Consider the following 16,344-nt stretch of genomic DNA (forward strand, 5'->3'; position numbering starts at 1 on the left):
CTCTTGCGTCCCTCGCTAGGGTTTGGTGAAAGCTTCGGCAACCGCTCAATGCAAACGTGCTTTGCGCGCCGTCAATAACAACATCGAACCAACCTACCTTTCACGTCGACCGTCCTCCACTCAACACAACGATCTTCAGTCAGTTAAGGGATCCGACCAAGATAATCCCCTCTCCGCCAACTCGATCACTCATTGGTCCAAGCTACATACAAACTCTCACGAATCGTCCGTGCTCTCGCTCGGCTGATCGTCTCCCATCGTCTCGTCGACATTCAGCATCACCCGATTTTCGAGATTTCGCAGCTCGCTGCACCGCCTTGCAAAGATGGGGAAAGTGGGTGATTGGGTTGACACTGTCAACTGCAAGGTTGCCGCCAGCAAAGTTGGATATTGGTTCAAGCTGGATGGCTCTGGACATGTGAGCGCCGTTTTTGGGAAATGAGTGGCCGCCTGCCTCTTTGCTAAAACGTCGCCAACAGCCCAAAGAAAGGAAGGGGTCCTACTTCTTCACCGAGATGCGTGCTGGTCTCGCGACCTTCTTCGCCATGTCGTACGTTTAAACCACCTCACAAACGATATATGTGTACATGTATATGTATACGTATATATATACCAGTCTATCTGGGTGCGGTTGTTAACGCTTGTGGCAGGTACATCATTGCCGTCAATTCAAGCGTTGTTTCTGACACTGGAGGAACTTGCGTATGCACGGCGGATCCTCAGGTGGACAGGTGGTGTATCAATGACCCGACCTATGCTATCTGCAAGGCCGAGGTCAAGAGAGATCTCATCACCGCCACCGCCGCCATTGCTGCTTTCGCTACTTTCTTTATGGGTCTCCTCGCCAACTTGTAAGTTCATGATTCTCTTGATCAGTTTTCCGTCTTGGCTTGCTGACAATCAAACAGGCCTATCGGCCTTGCGCCTGGCATGGGTTTGAACGCCTACTTTGCCTACACCGTCGTCGGATTTCACGGCCAGGGTCTTGTTCCCTACCAGGTTGCCGTTACTGCCATCTTCGTCGAAGGCTGGGTGTTCTTCGGTCTTGCGCTGCTTGGTATGCGTCAGTGGCTTGCTCGGGTTATTCCCCGGTCCATCAAGCTGGCGACCAGCGTCGGTATCGGGTTTTTCCTGACCCTCATTGGTATGACCTACTCTGAGGGTATTGGTCTCGTGGTTGGCGATACCTCGGTGCCCCTCGACCTTGCTGGTTGCCATCCCTCCTCTCGCGACAGTGTCACAGGTGCCTGCCCTGACAGTGACAAGATGCGCAACCCTACCATGTGGATCGGCATCTTCTGCGGCGGTGTTCTCACAACCGTGCTCATGATGTACCGCGTCAAGGGTGCCATTATTGCCGGTATCATTCTCATTTCCATTATCTCGTGGCCCCGCACCACCGAGGTCACCTATTTCCCCTACACCGCTGTTGGCGACGATGCTTTCGATTTCTTCAAAAAGGTTGTCGACTTCCATCAGATCAAGCACGTCCTCAACGTTCAGCAGTGGGACATTTCGGGACACGGCGGACAGTTCGGTTTGGCACTCATCACCTTCCTCTACGTCGACATTCTCGATACCACCGGTACCATGTACGCCATGGCTCGCTATGCCAGCCTTGTTGATGAGGAGACTGGTGACTTTGAGGGTTCCACCATTGCGTATGCTCTAACTGTCTTCTCTGTGTCTTTCTTGTTCGTCGATTGCTAACATTGTTTGTGTCTGTAGTTACATGGTCGACTCCGTTAGTATCGCCATTGGTGCTATTCTGGGTACTCCCCCCGTCACTGCCTTCGTCGAGTCCGGTGCCGGTATCGGTGAGGGTGGCAAGACGGGCCTCACAGCCATGGCGACTGGCGTGTGCTTCTTCATCGCCATCTTCTTCGCCCCCATCTTCGCTTCGATTCCCCCGTGGGCCACCGGCTGCGTCCTTATCTTGGTCGGCTCTATGATGGTCCGCGCTGTGACGGATATCAACTGGAAGTACATGGGCGACGCCATTCCAGCCTTTGTTTGCATTGCCCTGATGGCCTTCACCTACTCCATCGCCAACGGCCTGATTGGCGGTATCTGCCTGTACATGCTCCTGAACGTTCTCGTCTGGATCATTGAGAAGGTGTCCGGTGGTCGCATTGTGCCCCAGAACAAGGAGTTCAAGGACCCATGGGTGCCCGACTTTGGCAGCATTATCCCCATGTGGATGGTCAACGTTGCCAAGGGCAGGGCTCCCTGGAAGATGGATGAGCCGGTCAGATCGATCGAAGGAACCACTGGGCCAGAGCCAGTGCTGGTTGGAGAGAAGGGCGAGAAGGGTGACAGCTCCGCCGGATCGAGGCCAGATTCCGCGACCGAGGTCCCAGCTGAGCTCGTCAACGAAAAGGGCGCCCATCATTGATGATGAATAACATGAAAACATGAATGATTTGGATCTAAAAAAAAATGTGGAATACATTCAGGATACGAAGGGTCGTGATGAGGGCGGGCGTTTGTAATAGTTCATAGATAAGGGGGTTGTAAGATAATGGCTGGCGGAAAATGATGCACCATGACCGTATGGTTGAAGATACCAAAGATACCTAATAAACAATTCAATGAACACCTGGGTTTCGAGTTCCCGACAGTGCTTCAATGGGATTGATTACATCTGCCAGAACCCCTTCCATTAGACGGAAAGACTAGTTTCACCAGATAGTTCACTGCCGTCTGCGTTTGCGAATCCTGCCGCCTGGCATCTGGCTCCGAAGTTCAGTGCTGAGCTTTTGTGCTGACGTGTGATATTCATTTGATTTCGTTATTAAAGGTAGTCCAGACTTCAGTACCTCTCCCTTGTGCTTTTCTCAACAGGTACGGGAGCGGCGGGATGGCCAATTGGGCGGAGAGGTGACGAGAGGGGGTTTGAAAGAGGACAAGGAGAAGTGAGTGAGTGAGTGAGCTGTTGATTATGCTGATGGAGTGTTGAAGATGAATACATGTTGAAAGGAAACGGTTGGGGTTTTGCATGAAAGGTGTGGCACATGCCATCACCTTTTGCATCCTTGTGTGTCCATCTGGTCTGTCTAGGCTTTCCTCCCTTCGTGGCTTCAGTTGCCACCCCATAAAGACAGAACCCCTACCTATCCATCCATATGTAGCTCGGCTTCTTCCTCCTCCTTCTCTTTCAACTTTCATATTTTGTGACCTTCGTCAAACCTTTGGTGCGCCAGCCCTCTGTGTAGATGAGCTGTGATAGGAGGAAGGTGAGTTGATGAAAACATGGTTGGGCAGGAAGTGCAGTACATGATTTGATTAAACACTACTTACTATGCTATGTGCTTTGCAAACGTCAGCGCGTAGTCCCGTTTCCCTTACAGCTCGTTTCCTTCCTCAACACCTATTCTAGTTTACAAGTTCATACAGATAATACCTTGATCACCCATGCTTCGGCGAACCTCCCTCAATTTCTCATGGAGGCAGTAAATACCCCCTTGTTTTCGCTTTCAAACCAAACACTCTTCGCTCACGGTCCGGATAACCGAGCTTCGCAGTAAGTGAACAACAAACATAAATCACACCGGCTTACAATAATTCGCCGGAAAATTGCCCCTCCTCCCATTCAACTCCCCAACCCACCAATCCTGATCAGTATTCGTCTTCTTAATAATCTTGATCTTGTCGCCCTCGTTAAACGCAAGATCTCCTGCGCCCTGCCCCGCAAACGTATACTGCGCAACCACGTATTCAACCAGTTGCTGCTGGCTTGTGATCCGTTTCGGCGGCGGTGGTGGAGGGGGTCGCTTCTTGGCTACCGCAAGAGCAAAGTAATCGTTTCCATTTCCGTTTCCGTTCCCATTTGCACTGCCAGCATTCCGAGTAGCCTGGGGGCTATGGGCCCTGTTGATCGACGGAGTGGTCGTCGAAGGAGAGCTCGGAAAGGGCCTGTTGTTCTCAATCATGCCGCGGTCTACCGAGCCTCGGTCGCCCAAGGCAGTAGCCGCGGTGAAGTCGGTGGGCGCTAGGTAATCGAGTCTCCTTTGTTGGTTCTGGCTGCCAGAGTAACCAGAGTAAGAGGAAGCCGGCGGGCTGGAGGCATAAGAAGATCGATCGGATGCCGCGGGTGACGGGGCGCGGGAGGGGTAACCACCTGCAGAAGGGATACGCAAATTGTTGCGTCCGGGTTGACTGCCTCCGCTGCTGTAGGTTGACGCCGCACCGGACGTAGACGGCATTGGTGAAGTAACGCGACGCATGTCGTTTCTCCCAGGTATTATGGCGGAAATCCGGCGGCTTGGGCCCTCAGGGGCCTGTAGAGCCATGGGTGAATGGGCAGCTTTGCCGCGGGCTACGATGCTGACGGACTCGAAATCATCCCGCGCGGGAACGAAGGCAGCTTCCCATGCCGCCACCACATCGGACATGGGAGGCGGAGGCGAGGGGAACCCAGACTCCATGCAGTAGCCGTGAATGGTCGTATAGTATAGCCCCAGGAGGCGATTCTGGATGAGAACCAAGGCTGCAACCAGAGAAGGTACCAGGCTGAAGGAAGCGTTTATGATGGGGGGCAGGGTCGACTGGAGGTGTTCGTCTGCGATGGCGAACTCCTATGTGCATAGTTAGTATGGCTGATCTGAATCAATCAAGTGGACTGCCTGTGGCTAGAGTAGACTTACATCGCCTGCCTGGGCCATCTCCACTTCAGCCTTGGCCAACGAAGCTTCCTCCTTTGGAGTCCTTGTGTGCTTTTTGTGAAGCTTGCTGACTTTGTCCTGGGCCCTTTCGTAATCCAGCCTCTTGTTCTCTCGTTTCTTGATCGTTTTGCGAATTGGGGCGATACAATCCCGTGCTTCCACAGCCGGTCGAATCACCCGGTCTTCAATTGTGCCAATTTCCTCTGCCAGCTCCGACTTGAGTTCGCCAAAGGCCTGTTTCAACCTGTATGTCCGCTCGAGTTGTAGCCGGGGTGTAGGAACTGATTCGCGTCCATGGCCGTCGGAGGCGCCAACAATCGGGTCGTAGAGGCCTTCGAGCTCAACGACAAACTGCAGCTGGTGGTGGACGATTGAGGCCCAGGCATCCTTCCAAGCTCTGGAGTTTTCGAGGAGCTGCACCACGAATCCAAGTCAGCACCAGTACAATAGGGTGGCCGGTTGAGCGGGGATGAACAGCAATGCTGAGCTTACCCTTGCGAGGAGCTGGTCCGCGTCTTCGTACTCCTTCAGTAGAACAGAGACCGCAGCATTGTTACCGGGGCCTTTGCTTCGAAGCTTTGTGAATTGGCGCTGCACAGACTGCATCGTGTCTTGTTGGGCAGTGCGAAAGTAGGCGAGCGACTGGGACACCTTTTGTTGTGTACCTCGATTGCCTGCTGTCTAAGTCGGGATCGATTGGAGGCTAGATAGCCAGAGACAAGACACCCCTGAAAAGATACAAGGCGAAGCCAATGCTGATCCGCCGATCAATGGGTGATAGATCGAAGCTTTTTGGAGAAGCGGTTTTCGATGCAGATGTCCTTGTCGGAGGATGAAGTGGATTTGCGATGATGACGGGCATAGGAAAGAGGTCCTGTCGTGAAAAATGTTGTTCGCGACAACCCCAGGGTGTTGCAGAAAGGCAGGACTAGGGAGCTTGAATTAAGCAATGACACCACCGTAACGCTTGGCCAGAAAACTCGGTTGATGACTGTATGTCTCAAGGTAGTATCGTAGAGCTAAAGAAGGTAAGATCAAGTGCTGAATTGGGTTGAAAAGCTGACCCTTCGCCCAAAGGATAGCTCGGAGCAGGTAAATTAATAACGAAATTGGACATAGGTAGGATAAAGAGGAAGTGGAAATTAGAGATGACCACCTATGAGTAGTCAGTTGTTTATGGAGACTCTAACTAGACTTCTAGGTAGCAGTGACGGCTATAGACGACGGGATAGTGATGGATGGGTACCTAGGTATATACGAGCATCTATGAATGCGTCGTCATCCTGTCTGTTCTTTTGACATTTGACTGGCATGGCCCAACACGAGCTGGCAGAAGAGGAAAGAGGGACCTGAAAGTCATAATGATGCCGGCCGACGGACCGTGGAAATGAGGGGGCGCCGCCGTGCAGTTGCATCGATGCGCTGCAGAAACAGAGGTGAATGTGTTGAACTTCAACTTTCCAAGGCCTTGAAGACATCTGCCTTGATGCAGTGCTACCGACGACTGCATAAACACAGCCTACTAGGTATGTAGGTCTGCTCCTCGGTAACACTCACAAGAATAGGTAACGACAGAAGATCTGGTGAACTTTTTGACAGCGCCACCCAAACTGGGCTCCAGAAGTGGAATGGGAGGAACACAAATGACAAAGGGCTGCTGCTAGCGTAGCGTCACTGCCATGGCGCGAAACAGGGGGATGTCAGACTTGTTCTTGGCAACGCGGGCGGGTGATTGCAGCACTGCCTACTTCACCACATTGTAGTCACCTGACTGCGCGCTTGAACGCGCCTTCCTTTGCTGAAGCTACCCGTCGTCGCGTCCACCTGGCTGCGTTAGTTGCCCCTGTGGAAATTTGGGATACCAAAGGACAGTAGACAACGGGACGTCTGCCTCCAGGGCCCCGACCAGGACCTGATTATTCTGCGCTTCGTTCGACGAATGCATTGATTCCTTCAACTCAACAAATTTGAGGCTCACAGTCGGGCTATCCGCCACCACATCGACGACTGCCAAACACAGTCGATAGCGGGACAATAGGACGGTCGTTCCCTTGCGACATGCCCATCGTCAGCCGCCATGGCATCGGTCGTGTCCTCCGGGCGCTCGGATGCTGGGGCTAGCGAGACAAGCAGCACTGCCGAGGTGCTCGAGTTCCTCTGCCTTTTCACTCACGACTTGAAAAGGAAGCAAAAGAGGTGGCAGGACGGCCGCCTCAAGTACCACACCTTCAACAGGCGCGTCATGGTCTACGATGACCGCGGAAATTATGTTGGTGATATGCACTGGCGTCGTGACTGGGACTTCGACGAGGGCGAAGAAATTGAGCTGGAACGGGGCGGCGTCATCGTCCAAGTTGCCGAATGTGTGGCACGTCAGCAACAAGATCTCTCGGAATTAATAGACAAACGGGCGAAAGAGAAGGAGCAGCGCCAGGCGCTGATAGCATCACGGCCAGCCCGTCCTACTCCCGCGCATACACCCCTCCGAGTCACACCGAGGAACACTGCTCAACAGGATCACTTCCAACTTCGACACCGGCCTCTAAACCAGCTTCTTGGCACCCCGACAGGCCACCACGGTCGCGCTCTCGTACCAGACGAATCACCTTTCGAACAACGACACGACGTCGGTGGATCCAATGATGGGACTGACAGCTCTAGGCCGTCAAAGAGGAGACGGTATGAAGACACACCTCCCAGCAAGATGGGCTATGCACAGAGTTTGTTCGGCGCGTCCCTGACCTTGTCCGGGGCACCTGCGAGCTCGGCACCATTGCGGCGCCCTGTGGTAGCCAAAGTGCAGACTAGACGGGAACCTTCTCCACCACAGGAGGCTGGCCCTCGGCAGCAAGATGAGAGTGATGCGCCCACTCGAACGACCCATACCATGCGTCCTAACCGCATGACGGCTCTCAGACTTGATAACATGTCACGACCGAGACCAGCACCAGCGGCACCACCTGAAGAGGGTTTGTTCGTGTCACAAGAGGACCACAGTGATCCTGTTTGTGAGACGTCAAATCGGGACGACCAGAGACATCACACAGAGGACAGCAATACCCGCCCTTATGGACGTTCGAGTTTCGTTACTGGACCCACTACGAGTGAAGCAGCATACAGTTCCAAGTCCCTGCAAATTACCAAAGGAAAGGGTACATTGACATCGAGCATCGGAAAGGGCTCTGAATTGCTAAACAACAACAAGAATGCAACCTCTGTGCGCCCTCGTTTGACATATTCGAAGAAGGACAAACAGACCATCATCCTGGACGGCGACGACGACGACGACGGCGGCGGCGGCGATGAAAATGAAGATGGCCGTAAGCAGCGCAGTGATGCCTCTCCACCTCCCAGATCAGTCATTGGGGGTAGCTCGAAACGTGCCGCTCCTGTTGCAGGGGAGATACATGACAACAAACGCAAAAAGACTACGTCCGTGAAGAAGTCCGTTACCGACAAGGGCGCTCGACAAAAACCACAGAATGAACCAGACCCGGTGACAATTCAAGATGAACCAATGGCGGAGCTAAAGATCAAATCACGACAGAAGCGTGGTTTATTAGTACTGTCAGAGAAACCGAAGAGAGCCCAACGTCCAACCAAAAGCCCCAGTAACCAGGTTGCAGTCGAGCCCATGGAGACGCGTACAACAAACGACAAATCTGCGGTTTATCAACAGAGTGTTCCCGACGACTCAGACGATGACCCCTTCGCTTGCCCAGTGCCTGTCATCGACACCATTTTGCCACGAAAAAACAAATCGCGAGATAGTGGACGACCTGGACTCCTCTCGGAGTCTCACAGGGACCGACCCGTCGCAAAGCAAGATCAAGGCGAGCCAGCCGCTGTCGCCGCTGCGAATTCACAGGCAAGCCCAGCAAAGAATAGGAATCAGCAAGAAGGCCAAACTTTAGTGAGCGACTCCGACTACACTTTGAGATCCCACCACTCTCACGCTGCCCAGAGAAAAGAGAATGCTCAGCCAAAGGAAGTCAAAGCCAAAAAAAGCCTTGAACCTCCTGAACCCAAGGGGAAAGCACACATCGAAGTGGACAGCGGAAAAGAAGACGAAGAGATATCAAGATACCCACGAAGGCGTAGAACCACACGAATACCAACCGAGCCCGTGTCTAGTGATGAGAGCAAACCCGACGAGCCTGAATCGGCTGCAGAAAGTGCTGACGAGGAGCTACCCCAAGTTCCTGTTGGTCCACGCTTAGCCAAGCTCGCCAGGAAAAGCATCAAGAGCAGAGAGGTGATTGGGTTCGTTCCTTCTAGCTCTCCAGTCATCAACATACACAAACACGCCGAACCAGTCCCTGGTCATATCCCAGGAGAGTCTCGTTTAGTGGCTGAGGAAAGCTCAACTTTGCATAGCAGCAACACGAAAGATGACATTACGCCCCCGAGCCCAAAGGTAACAGTGGCAGAAGATCACACAGGACGCACTGAGAAGCCCGAATTGATGTTACCACTCTCTGGTTTAAAAGACGTGGTTGATCCCGCTTCCCTACAACAACCCAACGGGGTTTCTGAGAAGACCTCTCTTGTAGTTACGAGTAGTGACAGCAACAACGCCACTCCTGGAGACGGCCCCTCGGCACTATTCACGGATAAACAAGCGCCTGGCAATGTACTTACCGGCCACACCTCAAAGGTTGCCAACAAAACAAGTGGCAACGTTCCCGCCGATAATGCGGCATCGGCCACAGTCCGCAAGCACAAATTACAGATGGCGCAAAAGATTAAGGAACCTCCATTGCCTATGCCAGATCAGGCAGGCTGTGATGATGGATCAGAAACTAAGGAATTCCGAGCAAAGGGCGAAACGGCAATGTCACCTTCACACGAGAGTCGTGTGAAGGACAAACGCCAAACTGACATTGCCGTCAGTGTTCCGGTTCCACTAGATGGTTCTGTAAAGACAAAGTCGCCCGTTGACAATTCATCCACCTCTGTTGCTACAGCGCGGATCGTAAATCCAGCTACAAGAGGTCGCAAGGCAGCACTAAAGTCTCATGCAGCAGGCCAGGTACCGCAATCCCTTCTTCCTGCTGAGCCCGCTCCAGCGCGTGTAGTTCCACGAAACCGTGAACTATCACGGCATGAGACCACAGGATCCGGTGCTGAAGAACGGCCAAAGCGGAAGATGACCTTTCCCGGCTTCACTTCTGCTCGAGCAGGCGGCCCGTGGAGCAGAGAGGCACATGACCTATTGGAAACGGGGCGACCGGTTTGAAAAGACAATTGCCGCCATTACCTCTGGCGTGAAGCTAGCATCAAGCAAAGCTCCATTGTACCAAGCCGCACCACCATAATCCAAGCTCTCTACATGCTTCCACCCTTCAAGAAAGCCCAGTTGGTCGACGTCAACTGTGCCTAGGAATGGATCATTATCGCCGATTGGCACAGCAGTATCATTTCAACAGTGAGGAAGAAGGACCTGCCCGCTGCAATATTGATTTTTCTTGTCCCTTGTTATTGATGTGGCTTTCCTCGAAATCGTGCAAAGTCACAAGACACAACATATGCATCCCAGTTGACCTTTTTCATTATGCGTCAAAAGGCGGTCGAGATTGTAGTTAGGGCCTCTATAGTTGGTTGCCGGTACCTGAACTGGCACTCCTATAATAACTAAGCAATGCACCCGACGACGCATGTCCTACCCCAGAAAAAGGGCACATATGCGAGCAATACGAGGACCAGTCAACTATCTATGCAGCGAAGATGGACACAACTTCACCGACGTGAAAAGCATCATTGTGTAGGTTGTCCCCAAGCTTGCCAATGACGCGTTTCCATCTCCAGGTACCCGGAAGGATCCGGTAGTCAGGAACAGGGCTCACGACATCACCAAGACGTCCAAGTGACACCCTATTGTAACCTCTTGGCAGAGGGTAATTGGGAGCCGATTGGAACGTGGGGCGAGCTTACTTCTCTCGACCTTCTCCTGCCTCACGCTCTGGTATCCGCACATTCAACGTACAAAGGCGGCGATGGCGTTCATCTGACAATACTAAAGACCAACGGCAAACATACCCGTACCTACTCCTCGAGCCCGGGTACGACGACAGCTTGACCATCGAAAAGGAGCCGGACGACCCCCACAGCTGAGCTTGGAGGTAAAGTATTTCCTTGCTACCTTGCCAACTCCCGCCGCATACACCTCACGCCGATTTGCACATCAAGCCGACTTGTTCCATGAACGATCGGAAAATGTCTCACTGAACGGTCTGGTTTACCCGACGGATATTTGCTTGACATGCGGGACCAAGGGACGTCTATTTTGTAAGGCTCAGCCGGTCAACGCTTTAAGGCATACAACGGGGGCAATCATCATATGAGGGGTAAACATGAACAGCCACGAAGGTGTCCCATGCTCAGCTTGCCCGGTAATTGAGCTTATGTGCAATCCAGGTATGGACTTCTCAAATTCTGTCGTTGTACCAGACAAAATTGCCCAGAGTTGGAAATGGTCTTTTGGTCTCACTTCCGGGATGTTCACTGACCTCGCCCATGACAAACTTGATGAGATCTTTGGGCCACAGCCTTCGCGGCGGCTTATTCCTACGGCCATCCGGCAAGGGCCTCAACAATCTTGTCAGGGACGAGCTGGCCTCGTTTGGTGTGCGCTCTACTGACCATCGAAGACAAATATGGATGGTAAAGCCTCTTGCCAAGTGGAAAGAGGCGCAGGAGACCATTATACGCCAATTGGAAGGGCGGCCCATATTCCAAAGGGGCAGAATGAGGCTCGAAGCTACACACAATTCGAGGTATCGACAAACGACTATAATATGAATGGACGCTGTCCCATGACGAGAATTCAAAGTAAACGTCTCTTCCACGCTTCTTATTCCCCAACCTTCCATTGCTAGGAATCAGCTTTGTTCAATTCACTTGTGTTTGTCGCAGTCGCGCGCACTTTCGACAGACAACAGGCTGCTAATGTCTGCCTGAGGGTGTGCCTAGCCCCCTGGTTTTTCGTGTACCGTACGTACTCTCACCGGAAAGGGTTCCCAAAAAAGATTGAAGAGGCACATACTTATCCTTCTGTTGAAATATTCTTCCTCAACCTTTCCTTTTGTCTGCTTTTTTCACTGAAAAAGACCCTCCCTATTTCTCTTTATCGTTGATTCGGTCTTGAAACCCTATTCTCTTTTCCCGTGGCTTGTTGCCTTCAAGTCTGTTCCCCTCTACTCTGTACACGAACAGCACCAGGCGTAGGACACTTGCGTGTCGCAGCCTTGTACACTTACATCTCCTTCATCTCCCCACCTATCTATATCAAGTCTTCGCCCCTCCGCTCAGCAGACCGATTCTATTGTCAAACCCTGTTCTCACCATTTCTATCTCAACCTGTCTCTGCAGCTGTTGAAAAAATTAAGCTATAACCCATCAGCGTCATGTTCAGGGGCGGTTTAACCAAGCCTGATCAGGGCGCTGAGGGATCACGAAAACCACGCCAGAGCCCACAAGCGCAAAGGGCCTACAACCAGATGCGGGATGTCGAGGAAGAATTCAAACGTCCAGGGCACTTCGGAGAGGCCCTGCAGCAGCGCGAACGGGGAAGACAGAACGGCATCAGTTACAGTCCCTACCTCGGGATCCCATCACCCCATATTAGACGACATAGATCTCGTACTGGTTCAATCGGCAGTACTGGCCCAGCGTCAACACAAGGCTCGGATGGAGGAGTCGAGGACAGCGGGCGCAAGAGGCGTGGCCATCGTACCAAACCTTTGGAAGAACCCCAGAGACTTAGAACGGCATTTATTCGGACGTACGTTGGTGCTTGCGGAGAATGTCGCACACGTAAAGTCAAAGTATGTTGTCCATACCACTAAACAAGCCCGTAGGTGCTAGCATAGAATGGCTGACTCTTGTTTGTGAAACCGTCAGTGTACACATTTTGATGACACCGAGCTCGAGGCGAACTACCAGGCATCCAAACAGTCAAGACATCCATTAGCCCCAATGTCACCAAGTCGCCAGGTTTCCATCAGTTCGCCGGGACCATATTCCCCAGTTCAATGTCCAAACGAACTTTTCGGAGTTGGCAGCCACACCTCTGGTTGCCCTAACCAGCCGATCGTTAATCACCACGACCATCTACCCGACGACATCGTGCTCGAAAGCCCATCAACACTGGTCAATACTTCCAGGGAGCGTTTATTCCTTTCACGCGAAGACGTCCAGACCAGCGTCAATCCAGCCTATAGCCCAACCTATAGCCCAGCATACTCTGCCCCTCTTGGCTTTGATGATTTATACACACCATTCCTCAACTCTGATCCCGTTTCTCCGATGCTGTCCTCGTCAGCTTCTTCTGTTGGAGATGTTGACAAACCACTTGGCTTACTCGTCATCGACTCAGTCACCAACGACCTCATCTGGGAATGCAAACGAGGAGCCGTCGATCCATGGGCAGTTACGCGCACCGATAGCAGCGAATCGTATCAATGCCACGCACGCTTTCCAAACCACATTTCTTTTCTGGACCATTACAGGACTCAGCACGAGCCCTTCGTCAACGAGAAGATAGTACGCAGATGTACGTGCTGCGGCTATTTCGAAGGGCCTTTCGCTTCGAGATGCACCAAATGCCAAAACAGCTTTCACTTCGTCTGCAATGCCTTTGGCCTGTTGGACACATGGTATTACGGTACCATGATGTCCCCTGCTCCCAGTTTGACGGCTGGCACATCGACGATAACCACAGGGCAAGGCTTCGGAAACGGACTGCTGGGCCCTCCATCGTTTGTCGGATCCAACTCTTCCGGACCTAACTCTCATGTATCCAACTCTTACGGATTCAACCCTTACGGTAACTACGGCAGCAGCTATGCCGGCTCCATGAGTAACCGGACTTTTGGAATGGCACCAATACCACGGTCTGAACACGCCTCTGCTCACCAAGCCCACCATGCAACCCCAAAACTCGATGTCGCTCGTACCCACCACAATAAGAACTCGATCTCTCTGACAAAGGAGGACCACCCAACAATACCTCTCCTCGACCGCCACCACCACCACCACCACCACTATCACTACTTTCCCAAAAAGCCATTCTCATTCGCGAAATGCCGCGCCTTCCCAACGACACTTTTCCTAATCTATAAATCAGCAGAAATTTCGTTGGATCTCACAAATCCAAAGCTCAACTTCTGCCTTGCATTGGTCCACTTTCTCATCCTGCTGCTTCTACTTCCTTTGGGCTTTTCAGACATGAATACCACCACCGCCTCCTCTTCATCGTGTATGATCAAGCGAATTGCGGAAGGGACTTTGCGATATGTTGGGTTAATGGGGCGGCATGGGCACATACCGTTCGTGCCGGTTGTGTGTATTGCCGTTGGGGTGTTGGGGATGTGGATTGTGAGATCTGGATCCCAATTTGTCCAAGAGGTTGTTGCTGGGGAGAGAGTGACAAGTTTGTTACCGATGTATTTGATTGCGTAATGAGTGGTCAAAGGCGGAGCCTCTTTTTCTCCCGACTCAAGACCCTGATCCTTTTCTTTTCTCCCCCCTTTTTGCCTCTTCGATTCGGTTCACCGTTTGGTTTTATCGCGGTTGTGTTTCCAATTGTTGATGTCTCGCTGTAACATCAATCATTCCGGTTTTGCCACTGGTCTTTCAACTTCTTAATTTATATAAAGGCTCGTTCCATGTCCTGTACCCTCACTCTTAGTACACGCTTCAGGGAGCAGCAGCTCAGCAAGGGATGTCGTCGTTTTAATTCAATGGGCTCTGTTGTTTTGCGTCGGACCTTGTGGATTGATGAATCAAGCTAATGTAGTCAATGACATGTGGCTTAGTTTACATAACGAGCCACTTGTTGGGGCAGCCGAGCTTACGCTGATTCTGATAACATGATGAGGATGGTTTCGAAGGGAATATGGAATTTTATGTACTGTCCAGGCAGGACATGAGAGAATTAGATAATCCAGCTAGCCTATACTATTCTACATCCTAGCTGGAGACCATTGGCTAGCCCCGCGTGTTCGCTCTTCGTTTTCAAGGTTCAACTATGAATGGGACTAACAACCTCACGGGCGATGTTGTCCCGATATGGCAGTAAGTGCCACTATTCCCACACACATCTAGTGTACATGGGAGGTGGACGATACTGGACACCAAGCGGACAAGGTTGTTAATTGTAAGGTGATGGTCGGTGGTTAGCAGTGGTTGCTAGTTCGCTGTTATCAATTGATGGTTACGAGCCCCCTCCTTCCCCTTTCAGTTTTCTTCTCGTTCCTTGTTGCGTTGGGATGTTGAAGAGTCACACACAGCCACCACCAGCAATCGCGAATGGGGTCAGACACAGCCCACTTCCCGATTCCGATATCCCACGGGGCCGCATTAATGCGATTTGCAGACAGCGGCAATGGGCGGGAATGATGCAGAGTCATCGATTCAAGCTTTTCTGTTTTGTCTAACTGAACCGTACCCGAGCGAATGGACGAGCAATTGTTGTCACCGTTGATGTTTGGAGAAGCGAAAGAGGAAGGATGCTCACGCTGCAGTGCTCTGGGGGACCCTTGCCCGAAAAGAACCCAGCATGTGCAAGCTTGGGTAAACGGCCAATCAATGAAGCGCAATGAAGAAGACTTGGAGCAAAGCCTGGCTTGGCGCCCCTCCCCACCTTACCCAACTTTCGAACGAGCCGACCGATGCGGGAATGGCTTCCCTGTGCGGGTTTCGGGCGCTCAAAAGTGAGATGGAGACGGGCTTGTCAACAGGTACCTACGACACTTTGGGAAGAAAAAGGCAGCCAGGACATCACTTCTCTGTATTGCGTCGGCTACATAGGTACTACCTTCCACTTGGAATCAAGGGTTCAATTGACTCATACGCATTTGCATATCTCATTGAACCCACATGATCTAGGCACACATACATACCTCGAGGCCGACAGGCTGCCGTGTGCTACAACACACACATTGACGAATGCGACGAACAAGAAACGCCAATTGCCGGAAGTCTGCAAGGCGCCGAGTTCCATGCCAGCCCTCTCCAACTTTTGAAGGGTTGCTTCGAGTGGAGCAAGCAAGCGGTCGCACCCACCTAGAATCGCTCGCCGTGTCCGACCATGCAGGCTGGGTCGATGAAACACTGACTGCTGGAATATTTTGTAGACATGGTGCGATTGACTTAGAGGTTCACCATATGGCCAGCAGTCCATCATTACCAGATCCAAGTGGCACATACTCTTGGACATCCTCTTGATGCTGCCCTTTTCTCGAACCTCAAGAGCCCTCGCTTCAAAACTTTTCAACGGGCGAGAACCGTTCTCTCACACAGGTATTCTCTAATGCCTCTCTCCTTCTGCTTCAAGACCTTCAAGATTGGAAGATAGGTAGGCCTTTAGCTACTAACAAGGTTGGGTCGTATGTTGAACGCAGCTGCGATGCGGGTCAGACACACAAAAAAAGAAGACCAAGAAGTAGCTGGCCAAACTGTACTAAGACGAAAGAGGCACGCCGGCTGGCCTTGCGGTGATTGGCTAGTTTTGTTATGCAAGCTCCCACTGTCTTCGCTGCGCCCGCTCGCATGTCTAATGAACCACTGGTCAAAGATCCCGTCCGCTGCTTTGCGCATTGTTGAAATATCGGGGATGACTCCCATCGGCCGACTCTTTTTTGCTCTTCTCTTTTCCTCCTTTTTCCATCGAATTGAG

General features: G+C 52.0%; 4 protein-coding genes across 4 annotated transcripts; 3 read left to right on the top strand and 1 right to left on the bottom strand.

Moving 5' to 3' along the window:
- Positions 1-283: 283 nt before the first annotated feature.
- On the top strand, positions 284-2,597 carry NEUTE1DRAFT_92398 (uncharacterized protein; the record flags this gene model as incomplete). Its single annotated transcript, XM_009858577.1, has 5 exons — positions 284-418; positions 480-550; positions 651-851; positions 909-1,661; positions 1,729-2,597. 5 exons carry the CDS (start codon positions 326-328, stop codon positions 2,393-2,395), a joined length of 1,785 nt encoding a protein of 594 aa, XP_009856879.1.
- A 672-nt stretch (positions 2,598-3,269) lies between these two features.
- On the bottom strand, positions 3,270-5,352 carry NEUTE1DRAFT_150616 (uncharacterized protein; the record flags this gene model as incomplete). Its single annotated transcript, XM_009858578.1, has 3 exons — positions 3,270-4,577; positions 4,647-5,078; positions 5,157-5,352. 3 exons carry the CDS (start codon positions 5,268-5,270, stop codon positions 3,546-3,548), a joined length of 1,578 nt encoding a protein of 525 aa, XP_009856880.1.
- Positions 5,353-6,585: 1,233 nt separating this feature from the next.
- NEUTE1DRAFT_92403 (uncharacterized protein) lies at positions 6,586-9,903 on the top strand (the record flags this gene model as incomplete). Its single annotated transcript, XM_009858579.1, has 1 exon — positions 6,586-9,903. One exon carries the CDS (start codon positions 6,742-6,744, stop codon positions 9,901-9,903), a length of 3,162 nt encoding a protein of 1,053 aa, XP_009856881.1.
- A 2,267-nt stretch (positions 9,904-12,170) lies between these two features.
- Positions 12,171-13,729, top strand: NEUTE1DRAFT_73706 (uncharacterized protein; the record flags this gene model as incomplete). Its single annotated transcript, XM_009858580.1, has 6 exons — positions 12,171-12,251; positions 12,325-12,361; positions 12,468-12,490; positions 12,567-12,619; positions 13,175-13,208; positions 13,387-13,729. 6 exons carry the CDS (start codon positions 12,171-12,173, stop codon positions 13,522-13,524), a joined length of 366 nt encoding a protein of 121 aa, XP_009856882.1.
- Positions 13,730-16,344: the final 2,615 nt, after the last annotated feature.

The sequence above is a fragment of the Neurospora tetrasperma genome (assembly GCF_000213175.1).
Source record: "Neurospora tetrasperma FGSC 2508 unplaced genomic scaffold NEUTE1scaffold_81, whole genome shotgun sequence".
In the NCBI taxonomy this organism is placed as follows: domain Eukaryota; kingdom Fungi; phylum Ascomycota; class Sordariomycetes; order Sordariales; family Sordariaceae; genus Neurospora; species Neurospora tetrasperma.